Genomic DNA, 25,587 nt, shown 5'->3' with positions numbered 1-25,587 from the left:
TGTAAAGCACTTGCACTTGATAAAATGCCTTGGCACATAGTACTAACAAAAGTTGGTACTTAAGAAAAACTTCATGTTGCAGTCATTAACAATCCAGTAAATTTTTCTTGAATTTTAAGAGGTAACATACTTTTCCTTATATTTAAGGTATCTTGACATGAATAAAACCACATTTGAAATATTTATTTCTACATTAATCAAATGTAGAGAATTATCTGTATGTTCACACCTACCTACTTAGGTTAATGTAAACATTGAAAATATTTTCAGTAACTATTCAGGTAGTTTATTGAAGGCACTTCCAACCAGCCCTGTATCAGGAGAAAGACCCTAATTCAGGACTGTGTGATTAACAGAAGTACTTTTCCATAGGTTGTTAGGTAGGAAAGGTTTGGTTCTAGGGAGCTTACCAACAGAATAATTTGTATTTGTAATTAAAAACTAATGCTCTTTGGGCAGTGTGTTTCACCATCACCTGGAGTGCTGTTTAAGAATAGATTTGTGTCCTCCACTTCAGATGCACTGAATTAGAATGTGACTGAGATCTGCCTTAACAAGCTCCACAGGAGAATCCTACGCAAAGTCACAGGAGAAGGGCTGCCTCTAGGGAAGATATCTGTTTGACTTTAGACCTAGAAATGACTGACTAAAATAGTATCTTTAGGAGAGAAATGTTTAGGGACAAGTATTAAATAGTGATGTCATCCTCTTAAAAAGCCCTCTCAAGTCTGCCCCAGTAAGCCATTATGCTGGCGGCTTGATATTCAGATGATTTAGGAAAAAAGTAAAAGTAGCAAGTTTGAAAACCCTCAGTCAAGTTCATTCTTGATCTTCTCTTCCTAAATTTGTTTTCAATTCTGTTAGATTTAATCACTAAACAAGATCAAAAGAGAACTTTTATTTTACATGACTTTATTTTACATTTAGAACCATTTTATTCTTTACTTAAAAAAAAAAAAAAAGACTCACTCTGCTTTTAATATTCCTAAAAGCATTGTAACCAAAATCTTGATTTAGGAAGACTTAAGACATTTTGCATTATTTTAAATATTTTCATTCTCTCAGTAACTATTAAAAATAAGTTCACAATTAGGGTTTCAAATGTCCTAATCATATCGTTTGTTCTCATTTCATATTTTATCAATCCCAATGTGCATACAGAAGTTAAGGTGATATATAAATTTTATCTCTTTCAGACACATCAATGATAATCAGCTCTTCAATCTAATTACTATTTCATTTACTCAGAAATAGCATTTAGACATAAAAACCAATGTCTCACATGGTAAAATAACCTTTGGTTAATTTACACAAATCTAACACAGCATGTTGTGTAAGTTTTAAGTAATACAATGAGTTTCACTATTTTAGTTTTTAATCTTTATTATATCAGCAGGGCTGAGAGTATCATGTGATTCAGTCTTCTGAAGCAAGTTATGTAATAGAAGTGCAGTGCCTCTGACCACGAAAAGCATCCCAAAGGCCAGGAGTCCTATGAAGGACCTGAAAGGCAGAAGAGATTCCAGGGGACTTCTCTCACTTTTCTGTATGTGAAGTGACTAGGTTAAGTCACTTTATTGACGACTTTGTGAAGTGTTCCTTATTATGCACTCGGATAAAGATTTTACAGATGTTGGTTCTAATTACTGGGTCATTAAAAAAAAAAAAGGCCTGTCACTTAGTTATTAAGTATAAGTGAGTTAACTTCCTATGCCAAGTAAGGGTTCCACTTCACTTCTCCCATTGTAAAACAAAAAGGTGGCCTGGCCAGTGCCATTCAGGATTCTCTGCTAACTGTAAAATGTGGACTGATTTTCTTCTGTTTCTTACAGTCCATGTGTATATAAACTTTCAGTCCTTTAAACCAAAAATTTTTATACATAACCTTGTTAGTGTATTGCCCTTAGTTTTTAAAATGTACAACTATATAAATAAAAACTATTGTTTCTTCAATATTACTTGACATTTCTTCTGTAGTTTCTTTATTTAAAAAAGTAAATGTAACAAGATACTTAAAAAAGGCTAGATACAAAAGTAGTTAAGCTGCTCACGAACATTTAAAATTTTCCAAAATGTATCTTCAATAATCATGATCTTATAAAACATTTTACAGTTATCAGAAAGTGCCCAGGCTGAGTTCACATAACTGAAATACCTTTGTACAAATGTCTAGTTAGAACTGAAGTGCAGTAACCTCCTGACTGCTCACTGAAATAGGGATACAAAGAAAAAAAAGTTGATTGTGATAAAGTATTGTGCATTGGCCCCATCATATGTACAAAAAAGTGCCCTCACTCAAATGAACAATTACATGCAAAATATTAGTGATATCATTTAATATCCTAGAGCTCAATGCAGCCAAAATAAACCGCGATAAAAGTGGTTTTTATAAGTAAATGTGATTTCATCTCTAAGATCTGAATGTGCAGAACTTTTTACAAGTTCCATATACATGATACACAACTGCAGCCAACCACAAATTAAACACCATAAAGAAAGTTAAAATGAAAACACAGAACATACTTAATTTTTTATTTTGAAATTCCCTATTCCCTCTATACAAGAACCTTTGCTGAAACACTTTCCACAAAGGCAGCAGTGAATTTTCAGAACATTTTACAATTTTCCCCTCAGCAAAAAGATAAATCACAGTGTAAATTATGTTGTTCTGCTGTCATCTTTGGCTGGGGTTAGACCCAGAAGTTGTTGACTAGCAAACCATTATAGTCAAATGTTGCCAGTGCTCCTCAGGCCTTTATGCTACAAACTCAGCAAGGAATGTTTGCATTTAATCTCTTTAAGGTACCTCTGGGGATGTGACAGCATTAACTTCCATAAACTTTTATAGACAAATGGAAAAAAAAAATCTACAAAATTAGCTAGTAATATTACACAGCAATACACACTTTGTATACTCTACACAAAACCAAAATTCTTGGTCTTAATGGCGAGTAGCAATTTCTGTTTGAGAATCTGTTTAGAGGAATAGAGTGGGACGTAAAGTCGAGAAATGCAAGTATTTGCAGTAGGAAGATGTTGGTCATCTGGTGGCCTTATTGTGATTGAGGGCATGGGCTGAAATCCTTCTTCGCTGGCTGGTAACGATGGGCTTGATGTCCAAAAGTAAACCTAAACAGGAATAATAATTATAATTTCAGCTTTTAACAGATTAACACTCAACCCTTAATTCTGGCAATATATACACAGAGCCCCGCTCTTGTATTAAAACAAACATAAGGGTATCATTTTGAACTGGATTTTAAATTTATTTCTTGCACTAAAAAGGAAAGGTTCAGGGTCAAAAAAGAAAAAAGTGTCAGATGTGTAGACAAGTGACTTGATTGATGTTTCATGGCTTCAGTTTCTCATCTGCTACATGAGACTGTTGGGCCAAATGTTCTCAAGGGCCTTTCCAGTGGCTAAAATCCATGGAGTATCTCTTAGTGGAAATAATGCACAATGTCTTCTCCCCTCAAAAAGGTTCAAAATTCACAGAGATTATAAAAAAAGTTGTTTTGTACTTTACTCCAAAAAAACCCCCGGTATTTTTAGTGCTACATTGTGATACAGAATCGTTTTATAATAGTAATTAAGTGTTGGAGAACATCTACTATACATCAAAATCCATGCAATAAGCTATATTAACATTGAGTTTTACTATACATCTATTTTGTATAACAAATAAATATTAACTTCTATTTTACTTTTTACTTAAATATGGTAACTAGGATATGCTTTCCTGTAATATTTGTTTTTATTAATACATACCATTCCTCGTTGACCCATACATATATACATACATACCATTCTTCAGTGATATTAAGACAGTGCCTATCTCTTAAAACTTTTTAAATCGAATGCATTTATAGTGCACAGCTAAACAGACCAACATACTCAATAGCCACTAGTGACTAGGAAACCTAAACGAACTAATTTCCTATTTCCTGAAGCATAGTTTCATGAGAAATCCAATAATTCTAGAAACCCTATACTTTGTAGGACTAATAATTCAAGGGAGAATGGTTTGGGAAACCCTGTTCTATTCTTATATCCTTCAGCTCTTCCCCTCAGACATATCAGGATAAAACCACTAATGTGTGAAGGATGACTTTCCCACAAGAGGGAGAGGGAGAAGACACCCTGATCTACTGATTAAGCCCTAAGAAAAGATTTAGTACAGGAGTTTAAAAAGTGAAACTCAAGGGCCGGCCAAGTGGCTCAGTTGGTTAGGAGCGCACTCAAGAGTGCGAGCTCTGAGCAACAGCAGCTCACCACCTGAGGTGAGCAGCCGCTGAGCTGAGCTGCCAAAAGGCGGCAGGATGGCTCAGCTAAAAAAAAAAAAAAAAGTGAAACTCACAAATTAAAGCTGTTGATAGAAAATTTTGAGGCCTTTATAGGGGAGGTATTCTCTCTCTCTTTCCCGCTCTCTCTCCCAGACTGAAGAGTTAGCACATTTCTCTTCCAGTTAAAGCAGAAACTGCAGTGAGATTGAACTTGACTGACGGGACAGAGGATGTACTGGTTTAAAAACAGCAAAAAATTAAAACTAGGTAATAGATAAAAACAGATACCTTAAGCCAGTCCTTTCTATTTCTGTTTTTGCTAGGTCTTACAGAACTGATGTGGTGCCTGTCTTAGGGCAACAAGGTGCTGGAATCCAAAGACTGACTACAGGTGGTGTATAACCAACCCTAACAAGCTACTAGGTATTCCTGAAAGCAACAGGCACAGACGGTATTGGCACTGGTAGGGACTTTAGGGTCCACAGGTTGGGAAAGTAGAATTATATGGAATTATATGGAATCAATTCTATAGAATCCACCTAGGGAACAACCTAAGTGCAAATTACCTGGGTGGCTAAGCCAAGAACAGAAGCAGGTGATGGCTAGGACTGCTGAACAACTGATACATGGGTGGAGAAATAATGGACGGCTCTTGGAGGGATGAAGGCATGCATTAAAGATTAAGGAGTAGTAACTGCAGGCCCCTCCCTCTTCCCCAAAGTGAGTTACTGCCTGAATTGAAGGTAAATGGGAAACTGCAAGCTCTGTGCTTTCCTGCACAGTAACCATTTCCCCTTCTCAAATAAAATTGGGGTATGTGTATCTAGAAATGGGGTAATTTTTATACATTGCATAAGTAGACTAGATTACTGAGAACTAAGGCTAGTTGGACAGGGGAGGAGTCTCAGGGAACCATGAGGAATATGAGTACAAAAGATCTCTGGGGTTTTCAGGGTAAGGAATGTCCCTCAAATTTCTACAAAAAAGTCTAGTGGAGATAGCCCTTTCAAGATGAACAGACAGGTTGATTTGGTTATAGATATATTCGAGGTTGGACATATATTTTACTGACTTTATGGTAGACTTTTCACTATGACCAAAGTTTATATTCTCTAATTGATGCTTCTAAGTTGGTAATAATATTAAGATCATGGGTTTAATACCCACATATCACAATTAAGCTACTCTAGTCATAGTATACAGAGAGTAATCAAGATACTATTCAGAAATTTTGCAAAGGCTTGCTACTACTGGTGAAAAGGCTTAAGAGTGTATAAAAGGAACAGCCAACATATATACACACTATAGGGGAAAAAAACTTGTCTCAACAATAAGCTAGTATTATCTTCTGGGACTAAGGACGGCATATTAATAGCTAAGATGTATTTCACTCTGCTTACAACTTAATACTTCAGGTGCTCTGTTGTAGAGTAGAAAAACAAAACTGTTTTATTTCTTACCTTCTGTAATTTCCTTAGCCAAAATTAAAATAACCAACCATTACAAACTTAAACCAAAAGGCTATCATACACAGTTTTAAAATTTTATATTGTCTTCTACAAACCCATCAAATTTAACTTACAAGATCTTGTCGTTCTGTCATGCTCATCTTCTCTACTATTGACCAGAACCAGCGCTTGAACTGTAAGAGCTTCTCAGCATTTTCTCCTAAGAATAAAGAATATAAATTCAATATACTGTATCAGGTGTTATAGCTTTAGAATATTGCCTATTATAAAAACATATACTATATAATTAAAATGTTATTTAGGATGTGGGTCTAATTCCTAATACAGGAAACTAGGACCATTTGCAAAATGTAAAAAACCTCTAGAGTTTATTAGTCGATCCTGACTCAGGATGACCAAGACAAGAAAAATGAACCACCACCCTCAAAATTAATAATCACTTGAATCACTGTAAGTCATGATTCCTCTAATGATCTTAAGCCAATGCTTCTCATATTTTAAAGAGATTGTAAATCACTTGGGGATCTTTTTAAAATGCAGATTCTCATTCACCAGGTCTGGGGAAAGAGAGAAACCCCAGAAATTCTGCATTTCTAAAAAGCTCCAGATGCTGCTGCTAATCTGAGCATCACATCGGGAGTATCTTTAGATATATTCCTTTCACCTCCTAGGTTTTTTATTTGTAATGAGACGAATTCTTCCTTCAGAAGTATTAAAAACTAAATTAAAAAGTAGCACAAAAATGATTATACAATGACCTATATATATATATATACTGCCAAGCATGAAGGAAAAACAAGAAAATTTATCCAAATTTAGCTTACTATAGTTTGGCTAAAGCTGTTTGTAAAATATGAAAAATAAAGGGGAAAAAACTGGTACGTTCAATGTATGCAGCAATTTTGGACTATAGATATAATCCCCTCGCAATGAATTTCTTAGAGCTCCCAGTGTTTTATATTATAGTCACAGCTAAAAAGTCTATTCCTAGACTATAGGGCTTTCAAAAGAAAAGTTGCAGCAAACCAAGCACTGAAGGTAAATGTTATTCTAGGAGGATTATCACTACCTCTCTTTATTCTTTCTAGATTCTCCATGTGTTTGAGTGCTCTTACGTATTTGTAAGTGTGCTTTGGGACCAGCTCTACAAAACAAACATGCAATCAAATTCTTTAATAACATTGTTTTAAGACACACGAATCAGGAAAGTTCAACAGAATTATCACACGGATTATTATTTTTTAATTAGTGTATAAAAGTCCTTTCCACCCAGTTGCTCACCACAAAGAATTTATACTTGTATTCATACAAGTAAAAATCTAGAAAAATTAGGCAGTAAAAATAATAACCTAATGCTAAGTCATCAATCATCAATCATAACTTAAATAATGTAAAAAACTCTTTTAAGTACCTGAGTAATACAGCATTTCCCAAGCCCTATAAATATATCTAAAAACTAGAAACTCACAAAATGCTGACTGACCACACTATCTATGTAGCTTATTCCTTAAATAAACATGTCAAAAATTTCATACCTGATTCATCATTGAAAGAGGTGAAACTGATCAGCATTTGCACATTAACTTCACCACAGCCATTTACCAAAAGCCTAAAATCTTCCGCTGTTAAGTCTTCTAATGAATTCTTTGGAAGCACATCCAGTAGACCTTTCCTCATTGCCTGGAGAATTTAAAAAATTACCCTTTTATTACTATTAGGACTTTATTTTCCATGTAGTGTTTATTGTTGTTAAAGCTCAATATCTAATTTTAGCAACCTCTAAGAATACTAGTTCTCATTTTAAACCAGCGAGAAAATCATTAAGTTCTATATTTTCAAAATTTTTTTTTTTTATAAAATGACTAGGACCCCCATCTTATAAGGGTTTTGTTTGTTTGTTTATTTATTTTTTATTGGTTAACTGTGTTTTTTCCAGGACCCATCAGCTCCAAGTCAAGTCATTGTCCTTCAATCTAGTTGTGGAGGGCGCAGCTCAGCTCCAAGTCCAGTTGCCATTTTCAATCTAGTTGCGGGGGGCGCAACCCACCATTCCATGCGGCAATTGAACCAGCAACCTTGTTGTTCAGAGCATGCGCTCTAACTAACTGAGCCATGTGGCTGCCCACCGGGCAGCTCAGCAGCAGCTCAGCTCAAGTCGTTGTCTTCAATCTAGTTGCGGAAGGCGCAGCCCACCATCCCAGTGGGAATCAAACCGGCAACCTTGTTGTTCAGAGCACACGCTCTAACCAACTGAGCCACCTGGCCTCCCCTATTTTCAATTTTTTATTAATAGATTCAAAAAAGAGGCAAAAGGGTGGGGGGAAGGCACCATGAATAGGCTTCACTTCAAAAGTGAAGAAGTATTGCATACCAGTCATTAACTGAAATAACTTTTTAAATTGTTACTAACAAACAGCCTAGTCATTAAATAAGAACAGCTTCAATGTGTCAAACACACTATCCTGTCAACATCCCAGAAAAGGTATAACAATGACAAAAACAAACCTCCAGATACAAACCCAAAATCTAGAAGCTTACTGAGACATTACCAGGCGCCAAGAACTGTTCTAAGCACTTTACATGTATTAATTCATTTAATCTGATCCTCATTCTACAGAGAAGGGAACCAAGGCACAAAGAACTTAGTTTGCTGTTGTCACACAGCCAGAGAGTGGTGCAACCACAATTAAAACCCTAACAGTAAGACTCTAGAGCCTGCACAATTATTCCCAGCACAGAGATCAGAAAACACTTGACACTACCAGTCCTAAATCTACATAAACATTTTATTTACCCTAGAAGGGAAAAGAGTTAAGGTAGCAGTCCTGATGTTGCTCTTTGGAAGGGCTTGACTGGCCCTTGGCTGGCATCTGGGAACTTGGTTTTTGGAATGTTCCCTACATTACTGCTACGGCTGTTTTGAATGTCCGGGGCAATAAACCCCACTGTGCCAGTTTTCCTAGACTATTTGTGCAAATAAATGTGATTTATGATAAACACATCTATTCTTCTGGGAGTCTGCATTTCAGTAATTATGGCTGGTTGTACAGGCAGAAAATACTTAGGTGACTGGCCTCCCATTGAAAACCATGGGCAGACTAAGTAGGCTTCTCTAAATGCTGGAGAAATGTGTTCTTTTTGACAACCCAGGTTCTCCTGGATACCTCCAGACTCCGCCCTTGCTGAGAGTCCTTTTGCCACAATAAACCATACCTATGAGTACAACTGCCTCTGAGCCCTAGGAGTCCATTTAGTGGGTCAGCAGAAGAATGGGTGGTCGATCATAGGACTCCAAAACCATAGTCATTTCAGTCCCACAAGCACCCTTTCCAAACTTTTGCCCACTACATTGACTTTCTGATGATTATGGTTTTTCCAAGTGGTTGCACCCAAAAGAAAGTAATACGTTAGATTCAGGTGTAATTTACCTTGTAAATACATTCGCTTTGGTTTAAAGTTTTTCATTTTTTATAGGCAAGCTGAACATACTCTGAGCTAGTTTACACACAGGAAGACACATATAGCCTCATCAGATCAAGTAACACTTTCTAGAAAACACTTACGTGTAACGGCTGTTCTGCAACTACCAACATTCTGTGCTCTGCATATTTCCGCACATACTCGTACACATTCTGGGGAGTCACTGGTATGTTTACACCATTAGGAATAAGTTCAACCTGTGAAAAATTTAGCAGTGCCATTTAGAAACAATTTTGTCAAAGCAATAAAAAGTTAACAGTTCATAAAACAATTTCCTAAAATTTTTAAATCTAAAGACAATTCGGTATCTGACAAGTATCTAAGACATACATTTTAAGCCTACAAAAATCTCTTCTATCAGTCTCTCTCTCTCTCTCTGTCTCCTCCTGTCTTTTTTCTGTGTGCTTGTGTGTGTCTCTATTTCTTGATCCCCTATCTATCTAAATTGTTTCTATGTAAGACAAGCACAACAGACTAACCAAATTCTCTTGCCAAAATCAGAAAGCTACATGATTGCTTTACCTGTCCTCCACCCTCTTCTTTACACAGGTCAATTGCAAATGCCAAATCCATTGCTGAGAAAACAGCATCAGCATCTGAACTCTGAGAAGCAAGGATAAGTTGCCGCAAACTCTCATACATCACAGGGTCAAAAAAAGCAAAATCATGCCAGTTGACCTAAGAAAGGAATCATATAAAAATTATGAAAGAAACATCTTTACTGAATTCATCATTATATTAATATCTATGAGAAAGAGCATTTTGAAGATAGACAAAGAATAATCTTCCGCTAAATATATAACTGATTTAAAGAGGTAAAATTTAATAAATCTTTGTAAACTGTTATATATTTTTAAAAAATTTAAAGCCAATATTGTATTTTTTAAGTTCCAAAATAATTTCTTTGCAAAACACAGCACTAATTATTAAATGATTTAGTATGCTGAGCAACTAGTTCTCATCTAAATACTTAGTCTTGATAATAACCATGAAATATAGGTTAATTAATTCCAGATGATAAATCTGATGCTCAAAGGAATTCAGTAACTTGCTGAAGATCACATCATTGGGTTAAACTCGAGTCTATCTGACTCCGTGATCTTTTCCATAAACCCTGTTAAAGGCTCCACATAGCAACACTTCTATGTTGCTGAGCTTTAATTCTCCAGTTCTCTGCACAAGAAGAATATTCTAGCTGGAACACTTAAGAATTCAATAGGGTCAGAATTGAAAGAAAAGGGAAGGGAAGGGAAGGGAAGGGAAGGGAAGGGAAAAGAAAAGAAAAGGAAAGAAAGAAAGAAAGAAAGAAAGAAAGAAAGAAAGAAAGAAAGAAAGAAAGAAATATATGTCATAAAATGATACTGCTCTGTTAATAAAAAACAACATTCATCAGTGGGCTTAATTAAAGAAAATGATGAAAATGGTTTACAATGAAAATAATGCTTTAAAATTTAATATTTACTTTAATGCCATAAACAGTATGCTAGTATATAACTGCTTTATAAAAGAAAATTTTTGCAATTATAAGGGCAGTTAGTTTCATTAAAATCACTTACTTTTCTACCAAGTAACACTTTAATCACATGTCTATTCAATGTGATAGGACATAGTTCGTTCTGTAACAGACACAGTCCAAGAATCCTAAAAACAGGGAAATAATATTTAAATTAAAAAATAATTCTAGAACATGTATAACTCCTCACATACATATATAATGTACAGTATTTTGAGAAATTTGATAGCCTCATTTCTAGTTACTATGAGTAAGAATATATACACGTTTTAAAAACTAATGTATTTTATGAATTCAAATTAAAAAAAAAAAATAAGATTAGAGTTATTTTACCTGCCAATGTTTCTGAAACAATTCAACCTTGCTTCTGTGTTTTTGCCGGGTCTTGGAGTATAAAATCCTCTTTTTCCAGGTTGGTAAAATAAGGGGGCATTGTCATCACCATCATCTGTATCGTCCAGATCCATATCTACCACACTTCGACTAGAGCCGTGACGCTTTCGGTTTTCCTAATAACAATATCAGAGATTAAGCCCCGAGGTTAATTTTAAAAATCAAAACATTTAAACTAAAATGATTTAAAGTGAAGTCAGGTAGGTAGAGCAACATTCCTATTTAAATGTATGTGTATAACATACTAAAGGTAAATAAACTTTTTAATTCACTCTTTCAGGACTATAATATACAAAACTTGTGCATATTAAGACTTTAACTTCTCTGTTAATTTAATTAAAATCACATAATGAAACTGGTAGCTTATTTTTTACCTTAATTCCTTAAAGACATTTCTTGATTGATTGAGTTTATCTATCTGTCCATCTATTTATTTTTAGCTTAGCCATCATCCTGCCACCTGTTGGCAGCTCAGCTTGGGCCGGGAATCGAACCGCTGTTGCTCAGAGCTAGCACTCTTGAGCAAGCTTTTAACCAACAGAGCCACTCGGCCAGCCCTGGATTGATAATCTTTAAAGCACTTTAAGGATGCTGTCGCATTGTCTTCTGCCTTCAGTTTTTGATGAGAAATCCAGTCTTTCAAATCATTGTTTCCCTCTACGTTAGGCACTGTTCTTTAGCAGCTTCATTTTACAGCAGCTTGATTACAAATGTCTGGACAGTTTTCTTTCAGTTTATCCTGTTTATGGTTCACTGACTTTGAATCTATAAATCTGTATCTTCCATCAAATTTGGAAGTTTCAGTGTTATTTCTTCAAATAGTTTTCTGTAACAAGCTCTTTTTCCTCTTTCTTCTGAGTACTCCAATGACATGAATATTTCATCTTTGGATATGGTCCCAACAGGTTCCTGAAACAGTTCTTTCGTTTGAAAACTTCTCTCTCTGTTCTACAGAATGGATAATTTCTAGCTCTCTTCAAAATGGCTGACACTTTCCTCTCTCATCTTTACTCTGCTATTGACCTATCCAGTGAATTTTCTTCTCAAACATTGTATTTTTAACTCTAAAATTTTCCTCTCATTCTCTTATAAAGTTTCTGAGCCAGAACCTCTATCTTGCCATTCCTTAGTGTTTATCTCATGGAACATGAGATATAATCTCTGATAATTCCAAGTGGGTCATCTCGAAGTCAGCATCTATGGGCTCTTTCCCCAGGAGAATTGGTAAGGCTTTCCTGATTCTTTGTATGTTGAGTAAGGTATCCAATAATAAAGAATCCTGGATACTTTATTCAGCTGTGAAAGTCTGGGTCTTATTAAAATGATATAGAGAATGTTGATGTGTTTTGGCTTTAGTAGGAAATCAACCTGGTTAGGTTCAGATTGAAACCACTGCATGCAGTGGTTCCAACACCAATTAAGTTTTCAAAGCCTTTTATTGTATTGTTTAGGATCTGCCTTGCATATTCACCATTTGGGGTAGTCTGGGACATGGACAGTGGTTTCCCCTATACTTCGCAAAGCCTTAGCTCTGTACTTCCAGCTAAGATGGAAAAACAAGGGTCAGCTTTACTATCCTCCTTGAAACAATGCCATACCAATTGTTGTTTTTCTTTTCTTTCTTTTTTAAAAGATTTTATTCGGGAAGTGGGGAAGGGAAGATTGTTTTTTTCCAGGACCCATCAGCTCCAAGTCAAGTTGTTGTCCTTCAATCTTAGTTGTGGAGGGCGCAGCTCAGCTCCAAGTCCAGTCTAGTTGCGGGGGGACACAGCCCACCATCTCATGTGGGAACTGAACCAGCGACCCTGTTGCTCAGAACTCACACTCTAACCAACTGAGCCACCTGGCTGGCCCCACCAATTGTTTTTCAAGTTTTGACTTGCCTCTCCAATCTGTGTACTACTGTTTACTTTTCAGGATCCTCAGGCAGTTCCACTTTGTATTTTGTTCAGAGTTTTTAGTTGTAAGCGTGTAAGAGATAAGATAATACGGGGTTTGCTCCATCTTGGCTGACATGAAGTTCTCAGGTAGTTTATGAATGAAATACATCATACACTAAGCCTCCCTTACTGCTATACCATATGTCACATTTTGCCTGCATCTTTGGCACTCACTGCTTCTTTGAGGAATAAACTCTACGATTCCATACTGCCTCTCTCCTCTGCTATTAATTCATGACATCTCTAAATTAAAGCTTGATTCAGGCTGTGCTCAAATGGAGGCAGTGATGAGCGGGGTTACAATAAGCCTTTAACTAAACCAATCTTATTACTTGATTCTGAACATGACACCTATATACCTATCTTTGCTTTATTCTCTACTATAATCAAGCATTTTACTCAAAGACCTAGTTTGTTCATAAATATGGCTTTCTTCCCCTTCTGTAACTTAAATTTCAAGTGCTTATCCAAGTGCTTATTATTAACACATATACAAAACATCCCTTACCTGTACCTTTTCCGAGGAGTCTAATAATCCAAGATCCAAGATACTATCAGCTCCATTTTCCCTGAAAACAAACAAAAAGCCTTTCACATTCCAGGTAATTGAAATTTCTAGAATTTAACGTAAAGAAAACAATGAATTTAAATCTGTAAGAATTTATAAATATATTATCCAGGACACTTACTAGTCTTAATGCAGTTCTAGGAGCAGAGAAGTCAATAATACACACACAAAAAGCACTAGCTACTACATGTATGTTTTAAGATAATGAGCTAAAAGTAAAGGCTAAGACAAAATAAGTGCCGTTTTCATAGGGGGATTGAAACTTAAGCTCAGGGGGGAACACTGTAAAGAACAGGAAAATGTTCAGAAAGCAATCACAATAAGAATCAAATTCTTCTGTGTATTATTGTAGAATACTAATAAATTCACTAGTCACTCCATAAAACCAGGTGAAAGCAGTCAATATTATCTATTATTTGCATTCCATAGAAAACACTACTAAATTAGCAAAACTTACATGTATTTACAAAAATCTTTATCATAACTGTACTCTCAACTTTTTCTATGGTAGGCTGAGCTAATGTCAGTGTGCTGATACCTCCAGAGACACAGAAAAGGAATAAAGAAACTACATGAAGCCTAGAGAAGATGGTAGTAATAACAAAGAAAATCAACTTCTAGCAATAGCCTTTGGCTTGGACCATTCAAAGGCTCTGAAACAGGAAAGTGGCTGTTTAGTTTCAGTGCTTAGACTATATTAATCTAAGTTCCTCATTTAAAATCACGACTAGGGAGAAAAACAGAAATTTTCATCTAAAATAATTAACACGTCAAAGCCTAAACTAGTTATTAGAGTAGCCCCAGGATAGAAGGCACAGAATAAGTATAACATATCTTCCTAATGTTACTTTTAACTCCTCACCTTAGAAATAGGATAATTTAACTATTAGAAATTTAAATTTTTTATATTAAAACAAATATATTACACAATGGAAAGCAAAAGCTTGCATGGATTAAGATAAATCAGGAGGCCTGATTTCATGCTTATGGCGAGAACTCAGGGACTTTACCCCAATTCCTTGTATCTGGTTTCTGATATGAGGGGTATCCTGGTGGAGAATTTGATATGTACCGTATTTTCCCATGTATAAGATGCACCTTAATTTTGGGGCCCGAAATTTGAAAATAATGCATTACATAAAGTTATTGAACTCAAGTTTTATTCATCATAAAATTCATACAACTCATCACTTGCAGGAAATGCAAATAAAAAAAAAAGTTTTTTTAAATCTACAACCACTGTATAAGACACACCCAGCTTTTAGACCCCAAATTTTTTGAAAAAGGGTGTCTTATACATGGGGAATACAGTACTTCCTACAAGTTAATTTCTAAATATCAGGTACATAAAAGAGCTTCAGAACCTAAGGGACTACTAAAACTCTACCTTTCTAATGCTTGTGAAACTCAGCTGTCTCACTCATGGATTTTAAGCCATCTCTTGAAAACCCAGTTAAAGTCCTATGCTGCTTTAGAGTATGCATTCTAAGATATGGGGGCACCCATATCCTAATAATAAAGTAACTGATGTTTAAACTGAAATGCCTTCCCAGCTGTACACATTACCGTCCATGTGCGATAATGAGTTCCATGGCTTCATCCACTCTTGCTCTCAGAGAATCTTCACTTGCTAGAAGGAGAAGCAGCTGAGCTGGGGACAATTCCAACAACATGCCAGTGATTTTACTTGCAAATGCCTGTAAATGATGAATAAATATTACTTGGCCCTTCTCTCTAAAACCTCTTGTCTAAATCAGCAATCTTTTAATCCCCCCCCCCAAAATTACAAAGAAATGTAAGCAACTTAGATAACAATTCAAAAATTTCTGAATCAATAAGGTATTTTATTAAACTAGATGCTTAATTATAGAGCACTTGGGTAGGAAATGAATAGTACATGCATTAGCACAGTTCTATTAAAGCTAGTTCAATATTTGTAATGAGAAGCCTTTTTGTAAGGTTTTTGATATTCATGAATAAACATACAAATACTCAATTTCCATATTTTTATTTCCTATTAGAGAACCAAAAACATTTCTTTCATTTAGGGTAGAAAAAGAGAGAGAGAAAGGGAGGAAAGGAGGGAAAAGAGAGAAAACGATACCTATATTTAAGACTAAGGGTTTAGTGTGAGAAATATAATTGGGTTTCTCTGTTTTATTCTTTTGCTATAACATGTACATATAGTTATATATAAAGACAAAAAACACAACTAGTTTGTGTTTCACATTATATGAAAGAAACTGACAGAACATCCAAAATAAAAATCTTCTGGCAATACTTACCTGCAGTGAAGTATACTATTTGCCATGTGTTCTAGCTACAGGTTGGTCACGGTTAAAAAGTCTGTTTTAAAATGTAACAGTAATTTGGGCAAATAAGGGTACAAATAAATACAACGCACAGATTAATTCTTTAGCACACAAGGAACCTATCAGGTAGAATGTGAACCATGCACAGGTAGGAAAACCATACACACCTCCAGCTCTACAGCTACCCTCCAGCAAACACTGCTTCATTCCCTCATAAGCTCTTACTCCAGTTCTCAACCAGATGGCTTGCCAGTAACTGACTTTTTTTTTTAAATACCCACTTTATTTCAAAAACAAAGATGGCACACGGCCAGTCAAGTGGCAGCGACATGCACTGTACATACTGGTTGCATTGCCTGTACACGGGGATAAAGTCTCTCTCCAAGCGCCTGACGATGTGCTGGCAGAGGATCAGGATCGTCACTCGGATTCCCTTCAGAGGCTGGTCTGAAGGGTCTAGTGTCAATGGAAAGCTGTCTTCTAAAGTCTCTGAAAGAAGAACAAAGCTATTTTGACTTCATTTCCTTTGTCTGCAAAATGAAACTATCAGCATAGCTAGTAGTGAAGTTAGAAAACCAGAGCATATAGGATGCCCCAGCTATGGCACCAAGGTGGTAGAATACCAAAGAAATGATGGTGGGGAATTAAAGACTACCTAGATTTTGTCACTTGAAAAAGCTACAAATTCACAATTCATAGCTCAACTTGATTCTAAAGGAGGAGGACTTTAAAATACCAGAAATCAAGAGCCCACCCATAATTTCTAGAGATTTTAGTCAAAAGTAAAATGCCAACCATCCTAACAGGAGAAAATCTAAAGGTTTAAATAACATAATTGCCACAATTATAATTTTAAAACAAATTTAGGAAAGAATGATATAAAATTAGTAAAAATTTCAAGAACTTAAGAACTTGAGTGGGATAAATAAAAAGCCAATATAATTTCAACAGCCCCTGGGTGTTTAACACAGAGCATTTTAAGAACAGTTGGTTAGACTATTTTAATTACTGTATATATCAAAATATTAAAACTTTCATCTTCTAAAAAATAGTCCATAACTGAATCTTTTATTTATGAGCCTCCCTCCAATCCATCCAAAAAGGTGGAATTCAACAAAAGATACAAAATTATCTCACCTATCCCGGTCTCTCCGAGAACCTGCTCGCAAACCACTACTCCTCCTCATTTCCCTTTCTCTCTCCCTTTCCCGATCCCGCTCTCCTCTGTTCCTTAATCTCTGCATTAAACCTGGAAGAAAATACGAAATACACTTTGTTTAGATAAATGTAAATGCAACTACTTTCAAGTCAATGTGAGGACATGACCACACATACTGAAGACCATTTTTCTTACCATCTGTATTAGTGCCTTTCTCTCTCCCTATAGTTTTGAGGGTTGGGGTGATTGTGTAGAATCACCTAGCACGTAACAGATGTTCACTCAGTATTTGTTTAATGAATTTCTCCTCTTGTCATGTCAAAGCTGTGAATAATACGTAGCTACTGAGGCTACATATTATTTATTATGCACCATAAATAATGCTGATATTTCTTACATGATTGGAATCATATTTGAATATCTTCTCTATTCTTAGTATTTAGCATTAGGCATTATAGGTCACTCAGAGCATTAGCTATTATTATTTTTAAAACCTTAAACATAATCCAGAGTATGGCATCCTAAAGAATATGCAGAAAAGTTACTTCTGAAATGTTATGACTACCCAGGGTTCCTCATTCACATTTGCCAGTTTCTTCTTATAGGACCATAGGAAGTCAAATGGTGAAACTTATGATGAAAGGCTGGGGGTACGCTCCCCATCTTTTCATCCACAATCCTTTCTAGAGCTCATTCAACCTCTATGGTGGAGGGTTACAGAACCCCAATGAACTATATCCATAGCCTAGGTAAAATACAGGATGACTATATCCTCAATAACTACATCCATCCATCTACAAGATTGGCAATATTCTTCCCCTCCTTTACATAAATCACCAATTATCACCTACTTAAGGCTTCTGTAATTTTCAGTCTTTTTAATTTGCTACTTGTAATCTTAAAAATTAGGCAAAAGTCCTAATCCCAAAGTGCTGGTCCTCAAGGAGGTAAAGAGCTTGCACCAGGATATTAATAGAAATCTTATTACCAAAAAACAGTCCTGCTAAATTAAACAGTGAAGTTAGTGATATAGTCAGCCAATTTACATTTGGTTGCAAGCTCCCTATCTCATTGGGAACCAGAAGCAACTCTGGGAGTCATACTTTGAATGGCACAGAGAACAGTATTTTCTTCTGAAGTTATCTGTACCAATTAAATACAGGGGCGGGAGAAATACTGCAAAATCTGCTCATTGAACTTTGATATTACCACAGATCTTACAATATCCCATTCCCAAACCTATAACAACTGCAATGAGAAATACATTAGTACAATCACAAACATTAATGAAGATAAATGTGGCAATAAAAGAGCAAACTGCTAAATTGTCTATTAGTTTAAATATGACTAAATCATTAACCTACAATAAAATTCATAAAAATGTAAATGCACATTACCATTCTCCCACTATAACTACACATAACCATGATTATCACTGTTTCAATCAAACAAGGAAAGAATTTTTATGATGCTTGTTACCTGTAGAGTACTTACTTGTATGAGTGCCTTTGTTGGCATTTTGGATACAATCTAGATTTGGCAATTTTTCATTTGACAAAAACGCTTGTGCAATGGCTGTATAAAAACTTCGTGCTACACCACTGCCCTCTCCTGGCTCATCCTTGAATGTGACTTTTACTCTGTGTACAGCCATTGGTGTAGTAGCACATCTTCGACCAAAGTGATTGTTGAGCTGCCTCATGGTCTGCTGAATGAGAAGATCTCGGTCCCGATCAACCTAGTTAAAACAAATCGAAAAGTAGTAAATTCAGTGTGGAAAACCACCCTGAAATTTTTCTGTGTAAAATATGAAAATCTAATTTTAGCTTTTCCTTGACAATTTAAATGACTAGAAAGTAATGCGGGTTCTCAGAAGCTTTTACATTCCAAATAAACAACATTGTAAAGCATACAAGAATGTCTTGCATTAAATCAGGATAGTGGAATTTAACTCAATTCTAACACTTTCTTAAAAGGTCTATTAAAAAACAGCAATTCATTCAATTTTAGAATGCACCAGAATAAATTCCAAGTGGACTAGAAATGTAAAATATTTTCTTAAATGGCAAATACTAGAAGAAAATATAGGATATTCATTTGGTGACAGACACCACAAGCAAAGAAAAATGAAGAATGACAAACGAGGGAAAGTATTTGCACCTTCTATTACAGACAAAAATATACACATTCATGAGTAGTATGCATATCATCTAAAGATAAAAGTGCTTCTAAAAACCTGAGGAAAAAACCAACAATTTAAATAGAAAAAATAGGTAAGATATACTAACAATGAGTTCCACAGAGAAATAGCCTTAAATATATGAGACAATGTTTAACTTTGCTCATAAAAGAAATGCAAATTAAAACTACTGAGATGCCATTTCTTAACCTATCAGATTGGCAAAAATATAAAAATCTGACAACGAACTGCTTGCAAGACTGGGGAATCACACACTCTTGTATCGATATTGAAAGCGTAAAAATATGAAAGCATTATGTAGAGATATTTGCCAATATTTGACAAAATTATATATACACATATTATATGCACATGCTGTTTGACCCATGTCTAGGAATCTATCTTAAAGACACACTAACCCAAAAGAGAAACACATGTGAGGCTATTCCTTACACCACTATCTTGGAAACAAACCCAAATGTCTATGAACAAGAGACTGGTAGAAAACAGATACAATCATAAAATGGCAGTACAGTGAGACTAAGTAGTTATAAAAGGCAGACAGAGTATCTCTGTATATAGCTACAGCTTTACCCCTGGAATATACTCTTAACTGGGAAAAGCAAGATGGAATAAAATGTACAGCATGCTCGGGGTGGGGAGTAAGGGAGAGAGATGGGTAATAAATATACATACATGATTATATTTTTTAAAGAGGGGAGGGAAATAAACACTAACAAAAAAAACTTGGAGGGCGGGGGAACATGGTAAAAGAAACAGTAGTGGAAACTAAATTTCTCTGAATACACACATCTTTTCTGTAGAGCTGACCCTGTAGCACTGTAGCACATAATTAATGTAATATTTTACATTAATTATGAAACAAAACAAAATCAAACAAAGGAGAAAGCAATCCCTAAAAACTGAAAGCAAAATGAAACAAAAGGCCCTAATTATATGGAGATAGTAACAAAACCCACAAAGAGGAATTATTTCAAGTGACTTTAAAACAAAATAATTTGACTGTACATCTCCAACTGGATATGCTCTAAGGACAAAAAACTGCAAATAAATCTTAAGCTATTTTTTTTTTCTTAAGCTATTTTCAATAATCCTTTTGTTGGTGGCAGTGTTGACATTGTGATTCTAAGACTGCTGTATATATGCTATGGAATAAAAAGCAAATAAATGATTTTATCAGTGCTGTTGGGAAGTTGGAAATTCAGTTTGGAAGATGGGGGTAAAGACTAAAAGGTGAAATAAACAAAACAACCTTGTGGTCCTTAATCTTGGATTTGAATTGGGAGTATCAGTACATCAAAAACATTTAAATCCATGTGTTCATAATGATCTTTTAAAAAAAGAACTAAAAAAACTCACTGATCATCATTAGAAGATGCTAGGAAGCCAACAGCTAGAGATAACTACTACTCTAAATTTGGTGAATACCATTTATTTTGTTTAAATTTTGAATTATACAGCACACATCCCTAAGCAAGATTTTTGTTTTTAAACTTTGAATGAATGACATACTATATGTATAGCATAAAAAAATCTGAATACCTTTACCTCTAGTGATAAATCTCTTGACTGCTGATTTCTCAGTTTTTCCATTTCTCTACGGAATTTTGATTCTTTTACCTCAAAACCACCCAATTCGGTTAGGATCTTAAAAAAAATGCATGACAGAATTATTCTCTGAAATACATACTTATTAGGCAAAATAGAATTTAAAGTGCTCAAAATACATACTGATCCAGGCTCTGCTCCAACGTCTTCCATGAATACCCTGCCGAATAGTTCTAATGAAAGGCGCCAACGTCCTAGCAGCATATCATGCGAAATAACCATTCCCATGAAGCTACATTGTGGCCTGTAAGAAGTTTAAGGGGAGAGGGGGAAGTATTTAGCCAACTCTAAAAATTTACTGACTTTTGGTCAATGACAGTAATTTACTTGGTCTTTTAATATTCTGAGGTTTTAAGCACTTCAAAGCACATCTTCTCTAATGGAAGAGCATTCTGTAACTACTCGTTCGTCACAGACCTCATTTTTACTCCATTTTCCCCTCTTTATGTAAAGATACACACCCCAGGCTGCCTATCTTCATCTTTCATTTCATCTCCTCTCCTTAAAGTACAATATCCATCTCCATCTATGTGATTCCGAAACCCCTCTCTAGTTCACACTTTCACAATGAACCAGAATTTCCACTGTGTTAAATACATCCACTTCAGTGATACTCAACTCATATTCAACATGGTAAACCAGAGTATGGCCTCTTCACTACGATAACATTGCCTCCTGACTTCTTTCGTAGTAACACCTACTTTCCTAACACCGACTTGAAACAAATTCTAATTTTTCTTCACCATGATCTAATCCTTTATAAGCTTCTCTTCCTTTCCATGATTTCCTTGCCATTCCCAAAGACAATATTCTACTTCGGCCCCTCTTTTTTTACCAGAACTAGTAACAGCTTTCTAACTTGTCTCCCTACCTCTGATTCTTCTCTGTCAATCTATGTGCTTCTACATTCTAACTATCTCAGCTCAAGCTTTATTCTCGCTAGGAAACTTGCTTGGGCCACCTTTTTGGTTGTTTGAACACGTACATAAAGTGTATACAGTTTCCTAAACTAGCTTAATTCCTCCTAAGCAAAAACAGAGCATAAAGCAGATATACTGTAAATCATTTGATGATTAGCCATACTGAGCCACAGTATACAAGGTGTGATCAAACAATACAGTGAATGTTTAAATAAAAATAATTATAGTAAAAGACACATTGTCATCAATCCCCCTCAAAATAGTCACCCTCACTTCGAACACACTTATCTCATCGTTCTTGCCACTTTCTGAAGCAGTTCTGGAAGTCCTCTTTTGTGTCTTTAGTTGAGCTGTTGTGGCTGTCTCAATGTCCTGAATCATTTTGACTTTGAGAAAAAGCCAGAAGTTGCACGGTGCAGATCCGGTGAATAAGGTGGATGAGGACACACTGTAATGTTTTTATTTGACAGAAACTGCCATATCCCAGAAGCGATGTGTGACACAGAGCACTGTCCTGATGGAGGATGATTTACGGCACAGTTTAAAACACACCTTCTCAACCATAGCTGACACGACTGACTGACTGCACTGAACAAGCTGAAACGTGCCACACACTGTTACTAAGGTTCAAGCGCTGCTTCCCGTATTGAAGATCCCTGCCTTTCCGTTGGATGGCACTTGGCAGCAGCATTCACCGTATTTTCTGACCAACGGAAAAGTTCAGTTTCGCACACTGCTTCTGGTATGTGGCAATTTCTGTCAAATAAAAACATTACCGTGTGGCCTCATTCACCTTACTCACTGGATCTGGCACCGTGCAACTTCTGGCTCTTCCCCAAAGTCAAAATGATTCAGGACATCGGGGCAGCCACAACAGCGCAACTAAAGACACTCATGAAAGAGGACTTCCAGAACTGCTTCAGAAAGTGGCAAGAACGATGGGATAAGTGTGTTCGAAGAGAGGGGAAGTAATTTGAGGGGGATTAATGGCAATGTGTCTTTTACTGTTATATATTTTTTTTATTTAAACATTCATTGTATAGTTTGATCACACCTTGTATACTAGCAAATTTTTATTAGGAAAGCAGAGAACCTACCTATTGCAGGAGAACTACCAACAGTGGGCCTGGCAAAGGAGTGCAAGTGTGTGTGAGCCACAAACCTAAAACTTCTTTCTAGTTATTCGCATGTTCCCCTTAGCGGAGCTGCTAGTAACAAGTCTGTAACTGGCAATTTGACATGGATATATATACTTTAGCTCAGTACTAAACATTAAAAACACAGTCATAGAGTTTCCCCCAATAAATTGAGGAAAAATCAGAATGTCAATCAATGACAAAATAGTAACAAAAAACCCAAATATCCAGAAAACTCAAATTTAATACTTAAATATCTGGTAAACACATAAATTTTAACCTATTATCTACACACAAATGAAATAAAACTATGAAATTTCTAAATAAAAATTCTTACCAGAATTACATAATAGCCCTAAAGTAATGCAATGGAAAAACTACCTTCTCTTAGCAAATACCTGAAAGATGTCAGCGGTGGCCCTTCACTTTCCGTCAGGCCTATCTCTGCCAGTAAACTGCTTTTCAGCTGTGCAGCAAGATCGTGAGCAGAAGGCCCTGGTTTTGAACTCTCAGCTTCTTCAGGCACTACGTTCTGTTCTTCCCCTTCCTTTTTTTGCCGATTTTGCATGTTCATTACATTTTTCAAATTGGCAGCATAAGACATTTTAGTTGGAAGAACCTATGAATTTTTACATTTACAAGTTACACATTAAAAAAAATCTGACTAGACTTCCTTTTCGATTTATTAATACTCTATACAAATCACATGGAAGTGAAGTAATTCCTTTCTAGCCCTCCCAACTACAAAGTGCAGCCCGTTTCTGGTCTGCCTGATCCCCTCACTGACCACCAAGTCCACTGCATTTATCACAGCAGCTTTTGAGAACTTTAAAAGAATCTTTGTAATATCTGTGGTTACTTAAGTCTCTTAAGCATTTTCAATCTTTTCAGTATTGTAGTCTCCTTTATCATTTAAGTAACAAACAACTCTACTCAACTAAATTTCTTCTATGCCTGTTGTTAATCATGTTATTACTTTTTCACTGGAGAAACAACATGGTATAAATTTTGGACTCTCAAATCAGACTTTTATCTAAAAATTAGATCTTCTGCTTTGTATAAGAGACATTCCCACATGAAATTTATGTAATCTGTCTAAGCCTCAATTTCTTACCCATAAAATCAAGATAATGTTTTCTACTCCATATGGTTATAAAGATTAATTGAGACAATGCCCAGAAGATACAGTTATTCAACAAACGTTAGGTATCATTATTAATATTACCTTATTTTTTCAGATTCTAGATTCAAAAAGAAAAATCTGAAATTAATATTATATATGTTCATATATTAAACATATATATATGAATTTAAATTTTCAGCAGCATTACAACGATCAACTCTGTGAACCAGGCAGAACACATCACGAAACTGCCATTTTATAGATGATGTAACCTGACAGCACAAGTTAGTCTACAAGCAGCTAATGAAACAGTCAGAATTCCTTTTATTGTCATAAAACAGGTATTTTTATTACTTCTATGATTTGGGGAAATACAATATTCTGAATTAATGCATTTCCAAACATCTGGATGCTGGGACAACTGATTATTCACCAATATTATATTGCGAAGATTTTTACTATCTTACCTCAAGGCAGTTTCTATCCACTGTAACCTCCATTAAACATTTCCCACTACTGGCAGATGAAGAATAAAGACCCTGACTTGGACGGCCAAAAAGATCCTCCTTTCTAGCATTTGGCTGGAATTTTAACAGAAATATTCCAGTTAACTTGAATACTTAAAAAAATAATAAAGTCAATTAAAAAGAAGCCTTAAGACCAGTTTATTTAAGTCACCTGCAACAGGTGTGGCTGATCGGCCAAGGGGATGGCTTCAGCCAGAGGCACTTCAAATGGATTTGGGGGTATACACCCAAGGAACGTCATGGAATCTGAGCGCCGGAAAAATGGATGGTTTTGGCCAGTTTCTGCAGGAAGAGAGTCATCATCCTTGTCATTCAAAGTAGCACCTAAACATAAGGAGATAAATGTTTGGTTTTAAGAAAAATTATTTCAATATTGGGGAAGGGTAAAAGAATCTTACTCTGCTCAATCCAAAATTCCTATTATCTCTTTATAAAATTTAATGCCAGTCAAAAACAACAGTCCAAAATTTTAACAATATTAAAATATTAGCAGTTTAAAAGGGTTACAGTGGTAAATTTTATGTTATGTATATTTTAAATAACAATAAAAACTTGCCCCAAAACTATTAGTAGTAACAAATACTATTCTGTTTTGTATTAGCCGGAAGTTTCCCACGTCCTCCTTTCTCTCTCTCTCCAGATTCAAACCTGAACACAGCTATATTCCTGAGCATCCTCAGGGCCCGGCTCACACGTGCCTTCAAAAAGAGGAGATGGTCAGGAGCCGAAATTTGAGCATTTGCTTACTTTGTAAGTTCTGCTTCCTCTTTAAGAAGATAAACAAAGAACTGTCTGGGCATTCAAGCATCCCAACAGGAAGTCAGCACACCAACTCCCCTTAATGAAGTTCAACTCTGAGCAGTGCTCACTGACAGCATGCTGTGCAAACAGCAGTATGCCATGGCTGGGTTCTCAAAAACCAGCAGTTAGGTCAGTTGTCTTTCCCAGGGCTGAAT

The 25,587-nt window shown here is 35.7% G+C and overlaps 1 protein-coding gene across 6 annotated transcripts in view; it reads right to left on the bottom strand.

The window, feature by feature from the left end:
* Window positions 1-895: 895 nt before the first annotated feature.
* UBR5 (ubiquitin protein ligase E3 component n-recognin 5) overlaps window positions 896-25,587 on the bottom strand; it is a 131,622-nt gene continuing 106,930 nt past the window's right edge. For 3 of the 6 annotated variants that reach the window (XM_019629548.1, XM_019629553.1, XM_019629550.1), the window contains exons 43-59: window positions 24,783-24,955; window positions 24,572-24,685; window positions 23,380-23,600; window positions 21,049-21,169; window positions 20,860-20,964; window positions 18,612-18,855; window positions 17,096-17,207; window positions 16,303-16,447; window positions 15,213-15,343; window positions 13,587-13,647; window positions 11,079-11,254; window positions 10,789-10,873; window positions 9,755-9,910; window positions 9,316-9,429; window positions 7,288-7,432; window positions 5,866-5,951; window positions 1,908-3,129 (exon numbers count right to left, since the gene is read on the bottom strand). In XM_019629548.1, the coding sequence (XP_019485093.1) occupies window positions 2,917-3,129; window positions 5,866-5,951; window positions 7,288-7,432; window positions 9,316-9,429; window positions 9,755-9,910; window positions 10,789-10,873; window positions 11,079-11,254; window positions 13,587-13,647; window positions 15,213-15,343; window positions 16,303-16,447; window positions 17,096-17,207; window positions 18,612-18,855; window positions 20,860-20,964; window positions 21,049-21,169; window positions 23,380-23,600; window positions 24,572-24,685; window positions 24,783-24,955 (2,402 nt within the window). In that variant the 3' untranslated portion in view covers window positions 1,908-2,916. Of the gene's footprint in view, window positions 3,130-5,865; window positions 5,952-7,287; window positions 7,433-9,315; window positions 9,430-9,754; window positions 9,911-10,788; window positions 10,874-11,078; window positions 11,255-13,586; window positions 13,648-15,212; window positions 15,344-16,302; window positions 16,448-17,095; window positions 17,208-18,611; window positions 18,856-20,859; window positions 20,965-21,048; window positions 21,170-23,379; window positions 23,601-24,571; window positions 24,686-24,782; window positions 24,956-25,587 lie in introns of all 6 variants that reach the window. The other 3 variants (XM_019629549.1, XM_019629552.1, XM_019629554.1) reach the window with 3 other exon arrangements.

Source organism: Hipposideros armiger, unplaced genomic scaffold (genome assembly GCF_001890085.2).
Source record: "Hipposideros armiger isolate ML-2016 unplaced genomic scaffold, ASM189008v1 scaffold_860, whole genome shotgun sequence".
Lineage (NCBI taxonomy): Eukaryota > Metazoa > Chordata > Mammalia > Chiroptera > Hipposideridae > Hipposideros > Hipposideros armiger.
This window is presented reverse-complemented; position numbering and strand designations above follow the sequence as displayed.